At 35.8% G+C, this 25,176-nt stretch overlaps 1 protein-coding gene across 1 annotated transcript in view; it reads left to right on the forward strand.

The window, feature by feature from the left end:
- Positions 1 to 3,391: 3,391 nt before the first annotated feature.
- si:ch211-285f17.1 (sickle tail protein homolog) overlaps positions 3,392 to 25,176 on the forward strand; it is a 154,194-nt gene continuing 132,409 nt past the window's right edge. The window contains exon 1 of the mRNA XM_051883033.1: positions 3,392 to 3,629. Coding sequence (XP_051738993.1) covers positions 3,557 to 3,629 — 73 coding nt within the window. The 5' untranslated portion in view covers positions 3,392 to 3,556. The remainder of the gene's footprint in view (positions 3,630 to 25,176) is intronic.

Here is a 25,176-nt window from a genome sequence, read left to right on the forward strand (position 1 = left end):
GGTGTGGAACGACATGAGGGTGAGTAATTAATGACAGAATTTTCATTTTTGGGTGAACTAACCCTTTAAACACCCAGTTGTATCACAATACAGCGGTTTTCAAACGGGTCCAGGGACCCCCAGGGGGCCACAGTGATGTGTTAGGGGGTATAAAAATATTAAAAATAAATAAATGAGTTCAAAATAAATAATGAAAAGATTTAAATAAATATAAAGTAGATTAAAATACAACTTTGATAAAAATAAATAAATAAATAAATAAACATAAATAAATATTAGATTAAAAGAAAAATTGATATTCATAAACAAATCAAATAAAAATATTAGGATGGGGGTACCTTGCATGAGAATGATCATATATAGGGGTCTGTGGCATCTAAAAGATTGAAATTCTCTGTTCCAATACATACTGTAAAGTTTAGCAACAAGGAAAAGGTTGTAACATCTGTAAAAGTCTAAAGGAAATTTTCTTTATTCACAGAACATGGCTTTACATAAATGTTGACCTTTAAAGACACGGCACCCAGATAGTGAAAAAAATGATACAAATGTGTAGAAATGAGAGGAGAGAGTGATCTCAAGTGAGCATATGTTCTCATAGACTACCCTGAAGTCTGACCTCAGTTATCTCTATTTAAAGTGGCTCCTCAAAGGGGTAGCTGGGGGTCTTTGAAGTTCTTTCCTTGAATAGAAGGATCACTCTTTACTGTTGTAGGCCTATATGGAACAGCACAATCTGGTATTACAAACAGATAAAGCTTAGTTACTCATATGACCTGCTGGCAATAGACAAGAACACAGAGGCACTATTATAAAATAACCGAGTTCGCATCATAATATTGCCTCATGTGGATTGCACATCATAAAATAGCCGGTCAAACCCAAATATTCCTGCAAAGAGCAGTAACTTTTTTTTCTCTACATAGTTTCAGGAGGTTTATTAAGAAGATGACCTCTGTATTATGTTATGCGTAATCTGTAAATACTAACTCTTTTCTAACCATATTCTTCTAAAATTAGACCCCCTTTTTAATGAATGATTTGATTTTCTAAATAGGAAATGGTAAGTGCTTTACAATTGATTCAAAGGGGCAAACTATTATTTTTATATATTTAATTCAGTTAAAGCTGCAGTCCATAACTTTTTTTGGTTAAAAATGATCCAAAAATCAATTTTGAGTAAGTACATAACCAGCCAGTGTTCAAAACTATCTCCTTACCTTAGCCTGATGCACAATGGTAAGCTTGTAATAATGTTTTCTAATAAGAGTGGTACTGGTGGGTTTCCGCGGAAAATTCGAGTATGCAGCCGTTCGTCTTTGCGTCATTACGTCACGTCTGTTTACATGAAGAAGGAGTCCCAGCTAGTAGGCTATATGGCATGTGGAGGATGCTGCAGGTGGCAGACATGTTACTTACTTGTTCAGATGACATTTTCTGTGATTCCGAAGTATAGTATCCACACCGATTTGGTGACTGACAGCAAACATTAAATTCATGCACGCTGAGGAGCCGTGCTGATGTACGACCCACGAAAAGATGACAATTCCGCAACTAACTGCAATCGCAGGTTTCAAACAGAGATGGCGACAAAGAGGCAAAACTTACAGACTGCAGCTTTAAAGTGTTAGTTCACCCAAAAATGAAAATTCTGTCATTAATTGCTCACCCTCAAGTCGTTCCACACCTGTAAGACATTCGTTCATCTTCGGAAGACAAATTAAGATATTTTTGATAAAATCCGATGGCTCAGTGAGGCCTCCATTGCCAGCAAGATAATTAACACTTTCAAAGCCCAGAAAGCTACTAAAGACATATTTAAAACAGTTCATGTGACTAGAGTGGTTCATCCTTAATGTCATGAAGCAATGAGAATACTTTTTGTGCGCCAAAAAACAAAACAAAATAGCGACTTTATTCAACAATATCTAGTGATGGGCGATTTCAAAATACTGCTTCATGAAGCTTCGAAGCTTTACAAATCTTTTGTTTTGAATCAGTGGTTAGGAGCGTGCATCAAACTGCCAAAGTCACGTGATTTCATTAAACGATGCTTCGATACGTCATAAGTGTTTCAAAATTTCAGTGGTTTAGCACTGGGGGGCGTGACTTTGGCAGTTTAATACGTGCTCTGAACCACTGATTCGAAACAAAAGATTCGTAAAGCTTCAAAGCTTCATGAAGCAGTGTTTTGAAATCGCCCATCACTTGATATTGTTGAATAAAGTTGTTATTTTGTTTTTTTGGCGCACAAAAAGTATTCTTATTGCTTCATAACATTATGGTTGAACCACTGTAGTCACATGAACTGTTTTATATAAATCTTTAGTAGCTTTCTGGGCATCTGAAAGTGTTAATTATCTTGCTGGCAATGCAGGCCTCACTGAGCCATTGGATTTTATCAAAAATATCTTAATTTGTGTTCCGAAGATGAATGAAGGTCTTACGGGTGTGGAACGACATGAGGGTGAGTAATTAATGACTGAATTTTCATTTTTGGGTGAACTAACCCTTTAATGTTTATTTTACTTTAAGAAACAAAATGTTTTTTATGGTTTTAGTTTTAGTTAACTAGGCCTATTATAACCCTGGTTTCTACATACGACTATTGAACCAATTTAAATATAACAAACAAACAAATAAATAAATAAAAGGACTGCACTTATAAGGTGCGAGTACAAATTTTACCCTTTACATGAAAGCATTACATCCTTCCCGTCCTTTCAGATTGACTCTTTCTGTCACGAGATGTTGTGGTAGTTCCTGTATCAGCCACTAGATGATAGTATAAGTCAGAACGCCCAGCGCTGTATTATAAAATAAAATGCCTCAGAAATCATGCAGCTTTTTATGCAGACTATAGTGAATCGTTTGGATCATGCGACAGGACACACGAATAAACCTCGAGGCTATATGACACATGCCACTGTGTATGTGTGAGATAAAGCGTGTTTTCATGATCTGATAGTTTGAAGTTGTAAGTCAGCCCAACTAATCAAACCACTCATTTTAATAGCTTTTATGTCGATTAGGGCTCTAAAAAACGTTAACGAACAAAACAACTGGTCAGTTTGTGCATTCTGCATTCACATCCATACCTACTGGACAAGGTCAAGCACTGTGACATTTTGATTAAACGTCCATGGTTATTGATTATTTAATGTAAGATTATCATATAGCCTATTGATTATGTTGATGTACATTGTTTTAAAAACGTAGGAAAATATGCATAAATACAATTTCACAGCAAAATATCTTTCACAGAACAAACTACTTTAAATTGAAATGACGTAATTCTGCAGTCATGTGGACTTTAAGTTCCTTGTTTATTTATTTATTTATTTACTTTTTGGGATGAACCCCCCTCGCTTTCTCTCTCACCCTCCCTCTGAGTCTCTCTCCTCTCTCATGAAGGAGTTTGTGTCCGTTAGTCATACATCCATATCGCATATAACGACTCAGAGCTCCATGTGTTTTAAGCCAAACGGAAGCGGGAAATAAGCGAAAGTTTTGCGGATATCTGGCCAGGGTCGAGCAGTCTGGAGAGGTGCAGAAGATGTCCGGACACCGGGTTCAGTTCGCGGATCTTCCTTCTACCAGCGAGCGCAAAGGAAGCCCGAAAATTAGCAGTAAGATTTCGGAGTTTCTGTTTCCTCCGGCTATGACTAAAAACCGAGTGTGCAGCCTTCTTAGATAGTATTTTTGGGAATCGGAGACGCCGAGCTCATACACAAATACTACAATATATGGCCAAAAAAGGCAGTCTAGGTAGGCAGCACACTCTGGTTTTGACGCACAGCCTCAGAGTTTGAAGTTAGAGAAGAGTTGGATAAGCTGTGTCACATTTTACTTAAGTTGGCCTCGAGGCAAAAAGAAATGCGATATCATCAACTGTAGAATGCTGTAATGAAATTAAAAATATTAAGGACAAAAAAAAAATTTTAGAAAGAGGTCCAGTGGCACATTTTGCCCTACGCATGTCAAGGGGAAACACTGGGGAATATGATGTACAATATAAATATAAGCATTAAAAGTCTTGTTTTGCTGCACATTATTTACATTTTCATAAACTCATACAGGATAACCTTTAATATTCAGAATATTTGAATGTAGTGACAATTATAAAGACTTTCTATTTGAACTTCCTGTATACATTTTCAGAGGAAATGCCTTATTATTTTAAAAATAGGCTACATGACTTTTTAGTTATAGTTTGCTAGATTAAGGGGGCGACACAACTTACCCACTGACACATCTTACCCCTCTCTTCCCTACTGATTTTGATCTTTGCTGATATAGCCTACGCTTCCACTGAAAGCAGTGGCTTTCTGCTGAATGAAGCTTATCAGAAAACTTGAACAAAAACAGCTGTTTCATATCTCATCACAGTCTTATAACCTTTAAAACCCTGAGCGAACATATGAGTTATTCTTGCTTGTGTTGCTACATTTTCTGCTGTTGTAATTTCAGCTCTAATGCAAGACATTTGTCTATGACATTATAGCTGAGAGAAAACAACCTTGCCATGTATGTATGAAATGCTATTCTTCATTAAATGTCATGACTGAAATAGTACTAGTCAAACAAATGGGATTCCTTTCATAACTTGGAACCAATCCTAAAGGATCCTCAAAAAATCAAACAAGATCCTAGTAGATAAACTCTCATTTTATACACAATTTATTTGGTTAATTTAATAAAATTTAAGTTCATCCATTTGGATCATATTTGAGTTTTAGCTGATTACTGTTTGATCCCATTAAAATGGTTCCAAATTATAATAGAGATTTCAATAGCAATCCTTAAAGGATTAGTTCACTTTCAAATGAAAATTACCCCAAGCTTTACTCACACTCAAGCCATCCTAGGTGTATATGACTTTCTTCTTTCTGATGAACACAATCAGAGATATATTAATAAATATCCTGACACATCCAAGCTTTATAATGGCAGTGAGCGGGATCAACAAGTATGAGCTGAGGAAAGTGGCTCCATCCACATCCATCCATCATAAACGTACTCCACACGGCTCCGGGGGGTTAATAAAGTCCTTCTGAAGCGAAGTGTTTCTGTAAAAAAAAATATCCATATTTATAAGTTATGAAGTAAAATATCTAGCTTCCGCCAGACCGCCTTCCGTATTCAAATTACGAAAAAAACGGAACTGGCTTTGCGTCAGTTAAGCTTTTTCCGTAAGTTGAATAGGGAAGGCGTAGGAGGTAGCGTAAGCTTTTTGAACTGTGAGAGTTTTACACTATTATTCAAGTAGAATACGGAAGGCAGTCTGGCGGAAGCTAGATATTTTACTTCATAACTTGTTATATATGGATATTTTTTTTACACAAACGCATCGCTTCACTTCAGAAGGACTTTATTAGCCCCCTGGAGCCGTGTGGAATACGTTTATGATGGATGGATGTGGATGAAGCCACTTGCTTCAGCTCATACTCGCTGTTCCTGCTCACTACCGTTATAAAGCTTAGATGCGTCAGGATATTTATTAATATTTCTCTGACTGTGTTCATCAGAAAGAAGAAAGTCATATACACATGGCTTGAGGGTGAGTATAAAGCTTGGGGTAATTTTCATTTGAAAGTGAACTAATCCTTTAAGGATTCTGTGTCATTCCTTTAGGAAACCTAAAAAACATGAATTTTAGGTTACTGGATAGAAATTTAGATTTAGACATTTTATTTATGATTTTTATTTATGTGCAAAAATATCAGAAATTGAGTGCATTCCATTAACCCAAACTATCCACACTGTCGCAAAACTCTTTTCACGGTACTCTGTCTGTTATTTGCTTCATGGCTGTTTCTAATCAGAACATGTGAAATGACTTTGAACGGCTTTGATGAGTCCTTTACTCTACAATTGAGTGCCTCCTGGACTATCAGATGTGACGGCAGAAGAGAGAGTCAAGGTAGTGGGGAGAGATATAAGAAAAGAGCAATATAACAGCCCGAGAGCTGTAATATTATAACAATTCTTCCTCATTTTCTCTCTTTCACTTTCTCTCTGGGTGCAAACCAGAGTAAAAATCCCCCTACCACCCAGCTGAGAAGTAGCAGACTATTCAAGACTACTGAAAGACTGCAAGCTCCACTTAGTGAAATCCAGAGTGTTGTAAGGTTTCACTGTTTGGATCCCTTCCACTGATACACAATCTTAAGGACAGGAAATGTTTGCCAGGGCTGCAGTGCTGCTCAGATAGAAGAAGCTGTTTGGAAAACACACATAAAAAGACTGAAGTGGGTCAGTGAAGGTTTTGAGCCTTTTGAACTTTAGATTAAAGCTGTGTCTTAAATGAGGTACTAAACACTCTCCATCGTGTATGAAAAGTAAAATGTTATTATTGTCATAAATGGAATGCTAATGTTGCTAAATTTGATTTTTTAGGCACGTTTTTTTGCTGCTAGCTTTAGCATGGTTGCTAACCTGCACTGTTATTACCATTCCAATGATTATTCCAACACAAAACGCAACTTGGGGGGACTGTAAAGCTTCTAACTCAACCCAAGTTTCAGTATTTGCCACGTCCACTACTTGACATTTTTTTGGACCTCATAGCCCCTTTCCTTATTTTTTCACTTTCTTTTGACCATGCAATTTTTAATTAAAATGTCATATCTCAATCTTCCGGTAAAACAGATTTCTCTAATCTTTTGTGACCCTGGACCACAAAACCAGTCATAAAGGTCAATTTAAAAAAAAAAAAAAAACATTATACAGCAGCTGAAAGCTGAATAAATAAGCTTTCAGTTGATGTATGGTTTGTTAGGATAGGACAATATTTGGCCGATATACAACTATTTGAAAATCTGGAATCTGAGGGTGCAAAAAAAATCAAAATATTGAGAAAATCGCCTTTAAAGTTGTCCAAATGAAGTCCTTAGCAACACACATCCACTCACAAAAATAAATTTTAAATATATTTACGGTAGGAAATTTACAAAATATCTTCACAGAACATAATCCTAATATCCTAATGATCCTTAATATCCTAATGATTTTTGGCATAAAAGAAAAATCGATTATTTTTACCCATACAATGTATTGTTGGCTATTGCTACAAATATACCCATGTGACTTATGACTGGTTTTGTGGTCCAGGGTCACATTTAGTCTGCTTAAATCCGTCCCCTTTCGTATAATCAATCTCATGCTTGCATTCAGATCTGCTTCTATCCAGTCATCAACCAATGGATAAAACCTAGTTAATTTTTTTTATTTTTCAGTAATCGGTTTCACTTGGATGTATGTCACAATACAGAAGAAAAAAAAAAATCCGTTGCTACTGAAAAAAATATCTATTGCGCACTTCAGTTAAACAAGTACATCATCCAAGTACTTGTGGTGCGCTACCTCACATTTGTCTTGTATGCAAAATGGGACAAACCTTTACTTTTTATATAACTTTTTTTGAGCTCAAACAGCACAAAATGAACTATTTTAGCCTTCTAGAAGTACCATGTTTGGTTCAGTGTGCTAAAGCCAAAACTTATAACTTTGAGGAGCAGTTGTGTATTAGAAAAATGTGATTTGAAGTTTTACAGCATTGTATCTTACTCAGGTTTCTACTTGTCATGGCTGGTTATGCAGACTCAGAGAGTATTGCTTAATCTGGAAAATTTTGAGGATTTAGCTGTCTGAATATGGGCTGGGAAGTCTTAACAAAAAAAAAAAAAAAAACTGTCCTTGGTCTCACTCCATTTTCTGAGAATTGCATCTCCTCGCCTGCTCAGCGATCAATGAGAGGGTGTGAAATGAAGAGTATATGTTAGATTTATTCACTGTTATTTTAATAATAGTCTTTTAAAGTCCCCCTGCAGTCAACAAGTTTACCCCTTAAAACAAAAATCTTTGATAAACAAAATGACATATTTAAACTTTTTTCCCTGTGAAAATAATTTATTTATGCCTTAAAATAGCTTGAATATGAAAATTAGTCTCTGCCTCCACTCAATCACACCAGCTCGAACTACCAGTTCCACTTGGTCAACTGTAGTAAATGCTACATAATAGCAAGTACAAATATTGGTTTAATTCAGCCATATATGTTTGAACCAGAAACTGATTCAGAAGAAGAGGAAGAGTGAATTATACAGGCAGGCCCGGTTCTACTGGGTGCTAGAGGGTGCTAAGCACCCTCAAACGAAATCAGCGGTGAACAGTGTACCCAATCACAGATATGTTTACAATCAGGGGTGTTTAATTTAGTCAGAATCCACTCACTGGTCAAAACGCTGGAGTTTTTGTTTAGTGCCTGATTCTGCACACTCGCGAATTCTCTCATTAAAGGGGTGGTTGATTATGATTTCACCTTTTTTAACTTTAGTTAGTGTGTTGCTGTTAGAGCATGAACATCATCTGCAAAGTAATGATGCTCAAAGTTCAATGCAAAGGGAGATATATATTTTTTAAAGAATTCACTGTTTAAGGACTACAAATAATGGCTGGTAGGGACTACAATGAGCTTCTTCCCAGGTTAGTGACATCACTAACCCTAAAATTTACATAAGCCCTGCCCCCGAGAACACGCAACAAAGGGGGCGAGGCCATGTTGGGCTGCTTTAGAGAAGTGTAGCAGAGTGTTGTTGCCATGCCGTCATTCTCTATCAGTGTCCGACTCCAGTTTGAACAATGTAAGGCTGAACAGCGTTACTGACAATCGTCATTTTGGCTGTGTGAGATTCTCCAGCTTTGTTGTTGTTGAGCAACCAAAGCATGAGCTGTTAAAGCTCCGCCCTCTTTTGGAAAGTAGGCTGGGAGCAGCAGCTCATTTGCATTTAAAGGAACACTCCACTTTTTTTGAAAATAGGCTCATTTTCCAACTCCCCTAGAGTTAAACAGTTGAGTTTTAACTTTTTCGAATCCATTCAGCCGATCTCCGGGTCTGGCAGTGCCACTTTTAGCATAGCTTAGCATAGCTCAATGAATCTGATTAGACCGTTAGCACCTCGCTCAAAAATGACCAAAGAGTTTCGATATTTTTCCTATTTAAAACTTGACTCTTCTGTAGTTACATTGTGTAAAGGCGCAATGATATTACGCAGCGCCTGTGACCCCCTGCTTGCACAGGGAGCATGCCTTGCAACCATGGAGACATTTGTGGGAGACGCTGCGTAATATCATTGCGCCTGCTGCACCCATGGTATGGCAGCAAAGTTCCTTGATTATTACGCCGGAATGAGAGTATAGTTCCTAGCCATATCGGCCTAGAAAATCGCAACTTTTCATTTTCTGTCGGTCTTAGTACACAATGTAACTACAGAAGAGTCAAGTTTTAAATAGGAAAAATATCGAAACTCTTTGGTCATTTTTGAGCGAGATGCTAACGGTCTAATCAGATTCAATGAACTATGCTAAGCTATGCTAAAGTGGTACCGCCAGACCCGGAGATTGGCTGAATGGATTCGTAAACGGTAAAACTCATCTGTTTAACTCTAGGGGAGTTGGAAAATGAGCCTATTTTCAAAAAAACTGGAGTGTTCCTTTAAAGGGACACACAAAAACGCTGTGTTTTTGCTCACACCCAAATAGGGGCAAATTTGACAAGCTATAATAAATGATCTGTGGGGTATTTTGAGCTGAAACTTCACAGACACATTCTGGGGACGCCAGAGACTTATATTACATCTTGTAAAAGGGGCATTATAGGTCCTCTTTAACAAAGTGTACACTGTAAAATGTTTATTGTCAAATTAACAGTAACTTACTGGCAACAATTATCCAGTAGTTGCTGTATTTCATACCACAGTAAAATTACCGTAAAAATAACTACAGTAGTTTTAATCATACTGTAAAATAAAGTACAGCATTAAGTATAATGCTGTACTTTATTTTACAGTATGCTTAAAACTACTGTAGTTATTTTTACAGTTAATTTTTATTATTATTTATTTATTTATTTTAATTTTACTGTTATATATTCAATAACACAAGTTATTGCTTCACATCAACTTTATTTAGGTTTCATCTTTTACATTTCATAGCTGAACTTCAATACAGATTTACCAGCATATTAATTTCATAAATTAACAAAATACAATTACCACTAAAATCACATTAACACATTGTGCCAGTGGAAAATAAATGTTGGAAATATAAAAATAAAAGTTTGAAGAGTTAAAGTACTTAATTAGAAGCAGTATACAACAATAACCAGCAAATACATTTCATCTTAAATCTTAAAACCACATGCTATAAAGAAAAGGGTCTTCTTTATTGCGACGACTGGTTCAGCCTGTCTGCCAGCGCCGCTGCCGGAAGAAAATGCTGTCAGCACGGTTTAATTGGGAAATGAGCGCCAGCACCAAACGTATATATACCTTGCAAACAACATTGGTACAAAAAAAAAGGCGATTACATGTGTTTTAAAGTTGACCTACCAATTTCACTTATGCTTTTCGTCTTCACAACGACTTTTCCCGCCGGTCTCTGCCAGCGCCGGCGCCGCTGCGGGAGGAAAGAACTACTTAGTGCGTCTTAACATTTATAAACTCAAACGTATTTATACCTTGCAAACAATATTGGTACAAAACAAAAGAAGGCGATTACATGCGTTTTAAAGCTGCGTTTAGGCTTTTTGTCTTCACAGCGACTCTTCCCGCCTGTCTCGCGATGGTCCAGCCGGTCTCTGCCAGCGCAGCTGCGAGAGGAAGATTCTAGTTAGTGCGGCTTAAATGGGAAATGCTCACCCGCTCTGATGTTCATACATATATTTATTAACTCAAACGTATTTATACTTTGCAAATAACCTTGGTATAAAACTAATAAGGCAATTACATGTGTTTTAAAGTATATCCACCCACCAATTTCACGTACTCCTTCCTAGGACTTTCAACTTCACCGCGCTGCAGGAGGAAAAGGCCAAAAAATGAATGCTTGCTCACGTATTTTTATGGAAACGTATTAACTAAAACGTAGCTTTATATCTTGCAAATAACATCAGAATAGAACATATAAAGTGAAAAAAAATTGAAAAGTTAACCTACCATCTTGTGGGCTTTCATCTTCATGATGAGTCTGTCATGCGTGAGGAGGTGTGTGGTTATTTTTCGTGGTCATTTAATACTGTATTTAGATATACAGTAGGCTAATATTTTCCCAGAATGTATTGAAAATCTACAGTAACATACTGTACACAGCTTATACATTTGGAAGCTGTTAAGAATACAGTAACAAGCTGTGAAAACGTTAAAATCTACAGTAATATGCTGTACTCAGATTCTATAGTAGGGAACTGTTGAGAACGCAGTATAATACTGTGGAAACAACAGAAATCGTTTACAGTGCAGACACAATGAAAATAGGAGATTCATTGTGCAATGTAGACAACTTCATTCACTGTAACCGGAGTTTTGTGAGATCGCAAACTGAGATGAGTAACAGCTTTTTAGTAATTATAAAGTGAGCTGTTTTTGCACACTTTCTAGGCTATATATAATCCATAGAATTTTAATAAAAGTCGACATATAATTGTAATTGATATGATTAGCCTCTGGCTTGACTACGTTATCAAACGGCTAATAATGTGTTTCTAATGTTACACAAACAATGTTCCCGTTCGCTATCACAGAGTCAGACAACTGCATTCCTCATTAAATAAGCTTGAAAAGCACTATTAATAAGAAATCAAAGACAGTTTATGTCAATCAACTCATCAAAGAGAGTCCAACATGTTTTTGACTTATCCAAATGTCTTCTAAATCTATTTTAAGAAGGTGGTTTGTGATTGGCTGATTGGTCATGACAGATACGCTGAAGGGTTTGAGGATCCTGTTCATGTAAATCTCTAATTGGATGCAGATGTCACGCATGGCCATATGATGCTCTCCTCAGCAAGGCTTTGAAGTGACTCCGGACTCGAAATACTTGAGGACTGGGTTTAATTTTCTGGCTCATCAGTTAAACCCAATACACAGAGAAAAATAGAGAGTGAGAGAGAGGTCCTAGAGGAATGCATGGCTGCATGTGTATGTGTGTGAGGGAGAAATGCAAGCTCAGGTACAGACACACATCCCTGGATGACAGGGCAGAAAATGCTGAATCTCCATGGTGACAGGGCAGTTGACATACCACGTGAGATTCGACACAGTGGAGAACTGCCAGACCTGACAAATCCCTTCGAGTGGCATTAGCTCAGCACATGTAAGTGTGTATGTGCGTTCTCTACTATAGTCAATGCATGTCAAACACAAGTGCTGATTAGGACAGAAGGAGGGATTGAGAGAGACGAGAGAGGGATTGAGGCAGCAAAAAGAACAGAAATATCAAAGGGTAGCTACAGGGAGAAGACAACATTCAGAACTATAGAATAGCACAGACAGAAAAACTTTATTGGGAAGTAAATTGGGATGTTTTCTTTAGTTAAATGGGGACTTCAATCTTGTTTTTTAGATTTTCTCCCGCTAATCTCACATGTGTCTCCTCTGGAGTTTCCAAAAGAGATTAAAAAAAATGTCAGAAACTGCAATCAAATGTGAGATGTTTCAATATGAATTTATTAAATTCCAAGATATACTGTATGTATGTATATATATATATATATATATATATATATATATACAACAGTAATTATATTTTAGCATTAGAAATACTGTGACTAAAGAGCTTACACATACTGGAGTGGAGTTAATTACAATAATATTCAGTATTTACAGTAATATACAGTCAATTCAGATAGATAGATAGCGTAACATCTGAGCAATAAAAATTTCATCTAAGTCGGGTTTCTAGGTGAATTAGTAAAGCCATGACAGCAACTTAGAAAGTCCCGGACTTATACACAACTGTTGACCTGAATCTTCAGGGTCATGCTGTGGGATGCCACCCGTATTTAAATGCTGATGAAGCTACAGTACTGAACGGTATCAGGTTTCTCCAAACGGAATTGGGGCGAGAACTCCAAACATGCTGTACTATCTAAACACCCCTCCTTCCATCACTGCCTCCATCCAAGGACAGCTAATATATCACATACAGTTTGCCATGAAACTTTGGGTATGGGGGCGTTCAAATCTCCAGTGATCACAGAGTAAAAGGTGCCGACAGCAGATTTTTATTAAGTCTCCCCACTTTATAGTTTTGCCCACACTGGGAACTTTGCACAAGTTGCTATATTACAAATGGCAACCTAAAGTTGATGACACTTTTCCTCGTCCTTTCTATACTTAAAAGGAGGAGTTTCCAACTGGTGGTCCATGAAGGTATTGCAGATGGTCTCTGAACTGATATGTAATATATATAGTATTTTTTTTAAAGAATATTCTGTATATTTTAAAATTTATATCTAAATATGCTTTACTTATTCTAATATATTTAATATTTAAAGCTGCTGTCCGTCACTTTTTTTGGTTAAAAATGATCCAAAATCTATTTTTGAGCAAGTACATAACCAGCCATTGTTCAAAACTATCTCCTCACCTTAGCCCGATTCAGAACGGTAAGCTTGTAATAATGTTTTCTAATTCAGGTGGTACTTGTGGGTTTCCGTGGGAAATTCGAGCATGCAACCGTTCGTCTTTGCATCATTACTTCCCATCTGTTTACATAAAGGAGTTCCAGCTAGTAGGCTATATGGCATGTGGAGGATGCTGCAGGTGATGACCTGCACCCAATAAATCCTAAAATTTGGCAATAACTTACTTTTCGTGCCATCAAGCTCTGAGGATCTCCCATTCTCCCACTCATTTTGAGACTTGTGAATTCAGTGAATTGTTGACTGGAGACTTGCTCTAACTAGATCATTTGAATCAGTGACTTGCTGACCTGACAACAGATGCAGTCGGATCTGTCCAATTCACGAATGAATCGTTTAGTACGATTTGCGAACTGGTTCAACAGGATAATTGAAAAGAATCAGCTCTTTCATGAATCAGACACCGCTACCTTGTCTCTGAGTGATGATTTCAGTTCAAAATAATGAGGAACGACATGTTTTTATGAAATGTATTAGTAAAAAATATGATATTATGCTTTGGAATGTAGTGAAGTAAAAGTGAAAGTTTCCCAAAATAAAAATACTCAGATAAAGTACAGATACAGAAAGGGTTAGTTCACCCAAAAATGAAAAAATTTTGTGTGCCCAAAAAACAAAAATAACAACTTTATTCAACAATATCTAGTGATGGGCGATTTCAAAACACTGCTTAATGAAGCTTCGAAGCTTTACGAATATTTTGTTTCGAATCGGTGGTTCAGAGCGTGTATCAAACTGCCAAAGTCACGTGATTTCATTAAACGAGGCTTCGTTACGTCATAAGTGTTTCGAAATTTCAATGGTTTCAATGACTTTGGCAGTTTGATACACACTCCAAACCACTGATTTGAAAAAAAAAAAAAAAGATTTGTAAAGCTTGGAAGCTTCATGAAGCAGTGTTTTGAAATCACCATCACTATTGTTGAATAAAGATGTTATTTTGTTTTTTTGGCACACAAAAAGCATTCTCGTTGCTTCATAATATTAAGGTTGAACCACTGTAGTCACATGTTTTAAATATGTCTTTAGCTTTCGGGGCATCTGAGAGTGTTAATTATCTTGCTGGCAATGGAGCCATCGGATTTTACCAAAATATCTTAATTTGTGTTCTGAAGATGAACGAAGGTCTTACGGGTGTGGAACGGCATGAGGGTGACTAATAAATGACAGAATTTTCATTTTTGGGTGAACTAACCCTTTAAGTACAGTAACAAAGTAAAAATACGATGGGCATTTTCATATAAGCGGATTCTTGACAATCTGGTGCAGCTCATCAGGTTGGAAAGGTCTGGCAGCCCTGCATTAAGAAAAAGTGAAAAATGTTTTACTTTATAGCACTTGACATTCACCATCTGAAAACGAATAAACAATGATTGACAAAGACAAATACACTGATTAGCAAAGAGAGTAGAACAAGGCCAGAAAAAAAAAATGATAGTGTAATGTGTGGTTGTGCAGCCTAAAGTGTGTTAGAGGTGATAAACCCGTCTGAGAGTGGTGTCTGATTGGCTCTACAGTGTGGGATCATTCCGTGTTAGAAACACTTTCACAGCATGGGCACCAACATTATCCACTTATTCATGGAGATAAGCCTCCACTGAGTGCGTGTGGAGGACACTGTGTTCTCTTTGAGAATCCAGACACTTGTTGTGTCAATATCACCCCCAGCAGGGGATAAACCGGCCCACAGACCAAATCTAACCTTTCACCTTTCACACATGACCTCCGACAATCACAAGAAACCGGATCTCCAAAATAACAACCACAAAAAACCTTACTGTTATTCACATTTATCAGTTTTTCTTGCTTCTTGTTTTCCATAATTGTTTGTTCCTAGCAGTGTTTTTCCAGTCCTCTTGGCCTCTAAATTATGTAAAGTGGCAATATTTTATGAAGTGTTTTTTTGCTTTGATAAGTTGCTGAGATTGTCCCTGTATATCATGTTGGTGTTAATGAGACGGAGGGAATGGGAGGACAGAAACGAGGAGCTGGGGAATCAGGAAGAAACAGAAAAAAAGGAGGGAAAAACAAGCAGAAAGGGAAGAAAAGGGAGGAGAAGAAAATGGAAGAAAACGTTAGTACATTTAAAGGTATAGTTATTAAAAAATGAAAATTTGAGCATCATTTACTCATCTCCACATGACATACTTTTTCCTGTGGAACACAAAATTAGATATTTTGAAGAATGTTCATGTTGCTCTTTTTCATACAACAAAAGAGGATTAAAAATCTCTTTTGCACAAGAGGTTTTGTATATTATTTGAATACTATCTATTATTATTTAATATTTTGAATTAGATTTAGAATTATTACTTTAGCTTCAACTTATTTTAATTTGGTTAGTTGCCATTTAATATTTACATTTAATTTTTTCTGTGTTATTTCAATTAATGATTCAGTTAAATTAAATAGTTAATATTAAAGTTTCTTAAAGTTAAAGTTTAAATAGTAAAGTTTAATAGTTATAGTTATAAAAGTTATATAAAGTAATAGTGTAATAGTTAAATAGTTAATAAAGTAGTTTTCGATAACTATAACAACACATGCAATTGAACGTAACAGAAGTGCGTAAGCCATATGGAGAACACTATGGTGCTTTTTTTTTATTTTTTTATCCTTTTTGAAGCTTGACAGCCCCTGGTTTCTATATGTTTTCATTGTATGGAAAATAGCATCATGGACATTCTTCAAAATATCTGTTTTTCTGCTCCACAGACGAAAAGAAAGTCTTGTAGGTTTGGAACAACATGACATTGAGTAAACAATGACAGAAGTTTTATTTTGGTGAACTGTTCATTTAAAGGGTTAGTTCACCCAAAAATTAAAATTCTGTCATTAATTACTCACCCTCATGTCGTTCTAAACCCGTAAGACTTTCAATCACCTTCGGAACACAAATGAAGATCTTTTTGATGAAATCTGAGAGCTTTCTGTCTACGCAACTACCATTTGACACTTCAAAAAGCTCATAAAGAGATTGTAAAACTAATCCATATGAATTGAGCAGTTGAGTCCAAATTTTCTGAAGAGACACGATCACTTTATATGATGAACAAATTGAATTTAGGCTTTTATTCACATATAAACATTCATCAACTCACACATCAGTTGTGGTAAACCAACGGAAGCTCAAGCATGTTTGCTTGATGTACAAGAACCAATGTGGTTCATTCTCGTATTACGCAGCATGTTTGAGCTGGTTTGTCCTTGTGTATCAGGCAGGTTCATTGAGCTTCTGTTTATGTTCGCTGACCAATGTTTATATGTGAATAAAAGCCTAAATTCAATCTGTTCATCATATAAAGCGATCGAGTATCTTCAGAAAATTTGGACTAAATCACTTAATTCATGTGGATTAGTTTTGTGATCTCTTTATGAACTTTGTGAAGCGTCAAAGTGGTATTTGCGTAGCTGTCTATGGAAGGAACAGAAAGCTCTCTGATTTAATCAAAAAGATCTTCATTTGTGTTCTGAAGATGAACGAAAGTCTTATGGGTGTGGAACGACATGAGGGTGTGTAATTAATGACTGAATTTAAATTTTTGGGTGAACTATCCCTTTAAGAAAGTAAGAGAAAAAAAGAACTCAGAAAAGCTTTGGAGGAGATACTTGTTGGTTTATATGTGAAAGAACAGAAGGATTTCCTCTGTGTGAAATAATTGTTTTCCCCAGACAACACTAGCAGCTGTTTTTGTGCAGATTTACTGCTCTGCTTGCAAGAGCTCTTAAGTTCCCCCATCTAAAATAACACTAGCACAGCAGCCTCTACGGCTCTACCTTGATGCAAATCATGAGCATTGTCTGAGGCAGTTAATTTCTGTTTCTCTCTTCTCATTCCTCTGGTCAGGAAGGTATGAATCACACTTTAAGTGAAACAGTGAATGAGAGGTTTCTATTTCTCACTCCTTTTTTGCTGACATGCCGAGACACTCACACGGTGAGAAGTTTAGTTTTACTTCCCCGGCCACAGAAATTTCCCTTGAATTCTACAGAATTAACGACAGACTAAACATTCTTATAAAACTGAGGCTTGAGGGGAGTGTTAATGAGCACATGCTCAGACACACACTGAGACCCATGTGCTTAACAAATGCACAAATTAATGAAGCTGCGAACAGATTACACTGCAAACTAAACACACTGCCATAATTCTAGAGTGGTTGCCAGGGTGTTGCTATGCTGTTGCTAAGGTGTTAAGAGTGTTTTTAGTTCATTGTTATATTGTTGCTAGGGTGCTCTAGGTGGTTACTAGGTGGTTACATCAGTCAAACCCAGCCCTAATTATATTCTGGTTTTTAGTTATGACAAAAGACCCTATGGAAGCCAATGGAAGCTTGTTTCTGCCACAGAATATAAAAAGTAAAAGATAATTGCGACTTTTTATCTCACAATTCTGACTTTTTTTCTTACAATTGGGAGTTTACAGCTCACATTTCTGACTTTTTCCCTCAGAATTGTGAGATATAAACTCACATTTGCAAGTTATAATCTCAGAATTGAGAAATATGCGCATTTGCGAGTTAAAAAGTCGAATTGCATTATATAAACTTGCAATTGCAAGAAATAACATCAGGATTGTGAGATATAAACTCACAATTCTGACTTTTTGTCTCGCAATTGCTAGTTTATCTCACAATTCTGACTTCTTTTCTTGCAATTGCGAGTTTATATCTCAAAATTCTGACTTTTTTCTCGCAATTGCAAGTTTATATCTCTCAATTTTGACGTTTTTTCTAGCAATTGCGAGTTTATATCTCACAATTCCGTCTTCTTTTCTCGCAATTGTGAGTTTATATCTCACATTTCCGTCTTCTTTTCTCACAATTGCGAGTTTACATCTCTCAATTCTGACTTCTTTTCTTGCAATTGGAAGTTTATATCTCACAATTCAGATTTTTTTCTCGCAATTGCTAGTTTATATCTCAAAATTCATACTTTTTCTCGCAATTGCAAGTTTATATCTCTCAATTCTGACTTATTTTCTAGCAATTGCGAGTTTATATCTCACAATTCCGTCTTCTTTTCTCGCAATTGCGAGTTTATATCTCACATTTCCGACTTCTTTTTGTGCAATTGTGAGTTTATATCTCACAATTCTGACTTCTTTTCTTGCAATTGCTAGTTTATCTCTCACAATTCAGATTTTTTTCGCATTTGTGAGTTTATAACTCACAATTCTGACTTCTTTTCTTGAAATTGCAAGTTTATATTTCACATTCACGACTTTTTTTCTTGATATTGCAAGTTTATATCTCACATTTCCGACTTCTTTTCTCGATATTGCTAGTTTGTATCTCACAATTCTGACTTTTCTCGCAATTGCGAGTTTATATCTCACAATTCTGACTTTTCTCAAAATTGTGAGATATAAAGTCACAATTGCAAGAAACAAAGTAACACTTACGAAATAGTAACATTGTTAGAGACTGCAAGATATAAAGTTGCAATTATGAGGAACAAAAGTCACAGTTACAAAAAATAAAGTTGAAATCGCAAGATATAAAGTCACATTGTGAAATTGAAAGTAGCAATCATGAGTAACAAAGTTGCTAGTGCGAAATATAAAGTCACATTGTGAAATACAAAGTTGCAATCACAAAATCACATAGTCACATTGCAAGAGATAAAGTCAAATTGTAAGATATAAAGTCACACTAGAAGAGATAAAGCAACTTCATAGCCTTCCATAGGTCACTCCTTAAAAACAAAGTGATTCGTGTGATTTAGTTTAGCTGTAGTCTTAATCTTCCATGATCTGAATGAGGGCTTGACCCCATACACATTAACACCCACAAACTGTGTGTGGCATACAAGAATATGGCAGAAAGTACCAGTGTACCATGTACCAGTATACCATGTATTATTTAGAGGGTACCTGTAACAGGACCTGAGAGACAAGACTCCAGACTGCTTGGTGTAGCAGATGGCACCTATTTCTCCCAACACAAGCCACTTGTGAGATAAAAGCAGGCACACACACAATCACACATCACGCTTTCAAGCCTTCATGAATATGTCACTCTGTACCCATCTGTATTTCACTCCTCTGTAAGATGTCAGGTCGCTGCAGCCATCCAGACTGTTCTGACAGCTGAGGAGATGAGATGACAGGCCAAAATAATGGTATGGGAAGAGAAATATATGTGTGTTTTTCAGGGGTTTTCAGGGGTTCTCTGATACAGATGTGAATCTTTGACCAAAATTCTGTTATTTACTATTTATATTCAAGGGGTTCACAAACTTTGAAGCATATATATATAAACACACAGTGCTGCTTCAAAGTTTGTGAACCCCTTGAAGAATATGCTAAATGTTAATTATTTTAACAAAATAAGAGGGATGATATAAAATGCATGTTATTTTTTTTTTTAGTACTGTCCTGAGTAAGATATTTTACATAAAAGATGTTTACATATAGTCCACAAGACGAAAAAAATAGCTGAATTTATAAAAATTACCCTGCTCAAAAGTTTATGTCCCCTTGATTCTTAATACTGTGTTATTACCTGGATGATCCACGGCAGTTTTTTTGTTTTGTTTTGTTTGTTTTGTTTTGTTGTTCATGAGTCCCTTGTTTGTCTTGAGCATATGATATTTAAACAAAATAAGAAAAATTTGGACATCTTCATCCTGTTCAAAAGTTTTCATCCCCCAGCTCTTAATGCATCGTGTTTCCTTCTGGAGCATCAGTGAATGTTCAAACCTTTTTTAATACTTGCGTATGAGTCCCTGCAATGGGTTCACAAACTTTCAAGCAGCACTGTATAAATACACATATACAGTGTGTCTGTACATACTGTGTGTATATATATATAAAACGGTTACTTCCTGTCCTTGATTCTGATTGGTCAATAGCTGTGTTTTAAACACGGCTATGACCGCTTCACCCAACCGTTCTGTGCATCACTACACAACACCCTTAGCAACCACTCTTAGCAACGTAAACTGTTTAATCTCAGCTGATATTGTTCATTGAAGCTTACTGTATTATGTAGAAGAGTATTGAGAGAAAGAGATCGAGTGAGTGAGTTTAATACCTGCATTCAGATTTAGCATTTTCCTTCAGGTCAGTCCTATGTTCATAATAAAAAATCTGTTTAAATGTCCGATTATCTTGTCCTTTTAACAGTTAAGCGGTTTTCCCGTGACTGACAGCGCTAGTCGAAGCATTTGTCAGTTGCGTCTTGTTCCGTGTTCACAACAATTCAGTCTTTTCAATGTAAAAGTCTTCACTACTGACTGACACACTCATCTTTGCCGCCATCTAATGGCGTAATAATGTAACTTCTGTTGCTGTTCACGGTCAGGGACTATTTTTTCCGGCAGAAGGAAGGCTTTTAGTGAAAGTTTGCTTCATGAAAGTTGCATTGATACATATTTTTGGCTTTAATATTTGTATTGTGTGGTAACCGTTTTATAAAAGCAATAAGGTACTTGAGGCTAGTGCTGTATCGCAAATAAGTCATGGCTGAAGGGGTTGCCTAACAACGCCCTTCAGCCGTGACCTATTCACGATACAGCACAGCCTCGAGTACCTTATTGCTTACATATATATATATATATATATATATATATTACCCAGGTATAAATAATATAATTTACCCAAGTATATTATGTCACCATCATGAACAAAGAGTAATTTCAACATATAAATGAATTATTTTTGTATTTTACTGTATTTTCAGCTGAATTTAATAAAATATGCAAAGGTACCTCATCCTCTGCAACATCATTCTCACTTACCGCAACAATTTAAGGCCAGTTGCGGTAGAGAGAACTTCTGTTTCGGTAATGAGAATTTGATCATACAGTCTATTTTTAAATATATATTATGAGGTATTAAGTTAAATAATATTTGCTAACTGTTGGAAAACTTTTGCAAAGGCTAGGGTGACAAATTTCAGAGAAAAGGTTTACAAAAACAGAAATCTACAGTGTCGGGAAGTCTACACAAATGTGGGTGTTCACACACATGTTGGCACATCTATCATTATGACTTTCCACATAATTATTTTGTATACTAAGCTCATATTTTCTATCCCCTAACCTCTAAACACAACTCTCACAGAATACTTTTGGCCATTTTACAGTTTTAATAAAACATTGTATGTTTATTTTGCCATTTGATTTACGAAGACAGCTCATAATGTAGTGGTAGAGACACTACATTATGTAGACAGTTAGTCCTCACAAAGCAAGTCAAAAAAGTATACACACAGGTTTGTTGCACTATATTAGTGAGAACAGTGATATTATGTCCAAACCTGACACCTAACCCTCAGAGAAAGTTGTGTAAATCATTAGATTTAAATATAAACTTGATTTGGCCAATTTATGAGCATTTTAAAATAGCGAGCAGGCTGGACTTTTTGGCAAATGCTCCAGTACGTATTTGTGTTTGAGCTTTGGAGAGCATTAAAGGTTTCTATTTACAATGTGTTTGGCAGCATTGAGCTCAGTAGCCAATCACACACATATCTATTGCTTTCTTGAACTCAATGGCCAACCAGAGGTGTTCAAGTTAGAATCCACTCACCCCTTGAAAAACAAGTTTTTGTTCAGAGTTGAGTTCTGTGTGCTCACGATATGTATTTCAACTTAATTCACATTTATTTGTATAGCGCTTGTCACAATGTATATTGTAAGCAGCTTTACAGAAAATGAATGTGTCTACATTACAATTTAAAGTGATCTGTTATCAGAGGTGACTGAAAGTAATGTCCATTTCAGAAATTAGATTAAGATTAAGATAATATAAATCATGTTAGCTAACGTAATAATTTTAGGCAGAAACAATGAGCTACTTAATTATTACAAGTTGTGATCATGAATTTTGGCAGACATGATGTACGATAAATAAGATTTTCAAGTGTAGAGAGCTTCATTGGTTATAACAGAACTTTATAACAGAGCTTTTTAGTGATTATAAAAGGAATGCTCTTTTTGTGGATTATAGGCTAATACGTATAAAATCCATTCACAATTTTAATAAAAGCCTTGTTTTTCATGCTGCTGAGAGGACTGATGAGGATTGAATAACATGCTGTAAAGTGTTGGTAATGACATCCTCATATTAATGTGGAATGTTTGAGCTCTTTAAATTGTGATTCATTCTTTAAAATAAGTGATTCCAGCAATATTGTTTTTCTTTGCCATTATCGTTGTGGTGTGGACTCTACTATTCTCTTAAATTTTGAATATTTCTTAAAACTAATCTGGTAAATGGTTGGTGTATGTTGTATTGTTAAATGCACATTTTGAGCTTATGTAAGCCTATATTTTTGAAGCACTGCAAAATCAAACTGATTGAACATAAATCCATGATTGCGCCAATATTATCTAATTTATTTTCTACATTAAAGTTTATATTTTTAAACTATACCTCATTCTTAGTATACTTATTATCATTACCGAAATCAGCAACCTCATTTCCGTAACCTATGTATCATTACCGCAACAGGTGTTTATTTAATATTTATTTAATAGATGGAAAAATAATAGTTTGCTTTTAAATGCATGTGCAGAATATATACAATATGTTCTTTCAGGTTTGCCACATCATTTTGAAAATATGTCAGGTTTCATTGAAATATAGGTTGTAAATTGTGGAAGGTGTTGCGGTAAGGAGAGAAATCAATCAAAATTTCATTTAAAAATAAATATTATTTCAGAATTTCAAGTAACTCTCCATGACTGATAACAATGCATTTTTAAAAATGTGAAAATGTATTTGCTTTTCTAACAGTGTTGATGTTTTCAGACTGTTACGGTAATGAGATTTTTTAGGACTTGTTTTGGAAATTGTTTTCAAAAAGGTCTTAAATTGTAAGTAAATGTTTTTAAATTAATGTTCACAAATACTCCAGACTTTGTTTCTAATGTCTGAAAAAAAAAAAAAAAAAAAAGTTAATTAAAGCATTTTTAAATTTTTATGTTTGAAATTTTTAAAACCAAGTTTTCGTCAGAATCACCCCAGTATGTTTATCAGTACTTCTTTTAGAGAGCACTTTGGGCTTCTGAGACTGATAGAAAGCTCTTGTAGTTTCTCTCTTGCAGACATGTAGATGCACAGACACTCAGCTGTTACATAAATATGGAGAAAGGCAGCCAGCAGGGTGGGTCGGATTTTTACACATTCCTCTGGGGAGCCAAAACTAGCCACGGAGGTCTAACCGCTAGATTTATTAGTTTCATTCAGCACAGTTCTCTACCCCAAATCCACTTTACAAGGGTGTTACACTCAGTCTGTCTGAATTCTATTCAGAAAATGCCATGAGAAAAAGTCTTCACAAAGATCTGGTGCATCAAGGCCGTAACCATGTCTTGAACATTGGGGGCCGTTCATTTTTTTTATTTTTTTTATTTTTTATTATTAAAAGGAATTAAATAATTAAAAGATTAAAAGGGATTTAAGGGAATAACGAAAAAGAAATAAGATTGGTAAAAGTTCCAGGTCTACTGTAGTTAACTTACGCAATCATTTTTTTTCACTTATTTGTATGTCTAATATGTCAAAAACACAAAACTTTTCTTGTCCCCTCACATTCCGTTATGAATTACATTAATCATTGTATTAATTAAATAATCGCATGTTTTCAATTCAAAACGGTGAAATTTCATAAAAAATTTGATTAGTTTGCATCACTGGATATTACTGTCAGTCACTGAATATTTCAATCATAAAAATGAAATCAAATATATAATGTTTAGCTACTTACTCTTTACGTACTCTTTCACTGCTAAAACGAAAGCGTCACATTGGAATTCGCACTCGTCTTCTGTGAACAGTAAGCCCCGCCTTCTTTGATTTGATTGGCCAGCTCACTAATTCTGACAGTGATGAGCGCTGTTAGACCGCTGAGGCAGACCAGCCTAAAATGTAACATTTAAAACTTTTTTTGTCATCCTAACAACAAACAGAGCAGTGCATAATGGAGCACAGCAGAGCAACATCAATTATATCAAATATTGGGGGGGACAGTTTGGCAATTTCTAATTATTGAGGGGGACTTGTCCTCAATGTCTATGGTGATTACGGCCCTGTGGTGCATGCCTGCCGTTTTTCCATTGACACTGGTGGAGAGTTTCAGACCACATGGCAGCTTGTGTTTGACCAGTACAAGCACGTCTTTCTCACACAGAGAGGAAATGAATTAGTATAAATAAATGGTCAGTCAGCTTTTTGGAAAGACTAATTTGTCAATTTGTAATGTTTCAACAACAGATAAGCATCTTTTTCTGCTTGGGTATGTAATTTATTATTGAGACAATTCATTTTCTCTTTCTGAGTGACCTTAATATGATTGATTCCGTCTACATAATCTCTACTCAGCTAGAAAACTCATGCTCACAAATTATTTAGGGGTTATATTGTTTATATATGTTTATTCTTTGCTTTTTTCCTGTCCTACAAATCACCACACTACCTAGTGCACATACACCCTCCCGACTCTAGGTTGTATAGTAAAATAATGTATTTTTTCGCATATGTAGCTAAATACAATTTCAATTCTTTTCAACTCTGAATCCTTCAGTGCTCTTGAATTAAATGGTCTTATGGATTTTTATTCATAATCCAGACCCTTAATTCGTAAGTGTATGATTTACACTATTTGAACAGACCCACACGGCAAATTTTTTGTTGTAAAAAGTATATCTAGGACAAAAGTGCTTGCTTATGTATTTATAGTGTT

This window comes from Ctenopharyngodon idella, chromosome 23 (assembly GCF_019924925.1).
Source record: "Ctenopharyngodon idella isolate HZGC_01 chromosome 23, HZGC01, whole genome shotgun sequence".
Taxonomy (NCBI): Eukaryota; Metazoa; Chordata; class Actinopteri; order Cypriniformes; family Xenocyprididae; genus Ctenopharyngodon; species Ctenopharyngodon idella.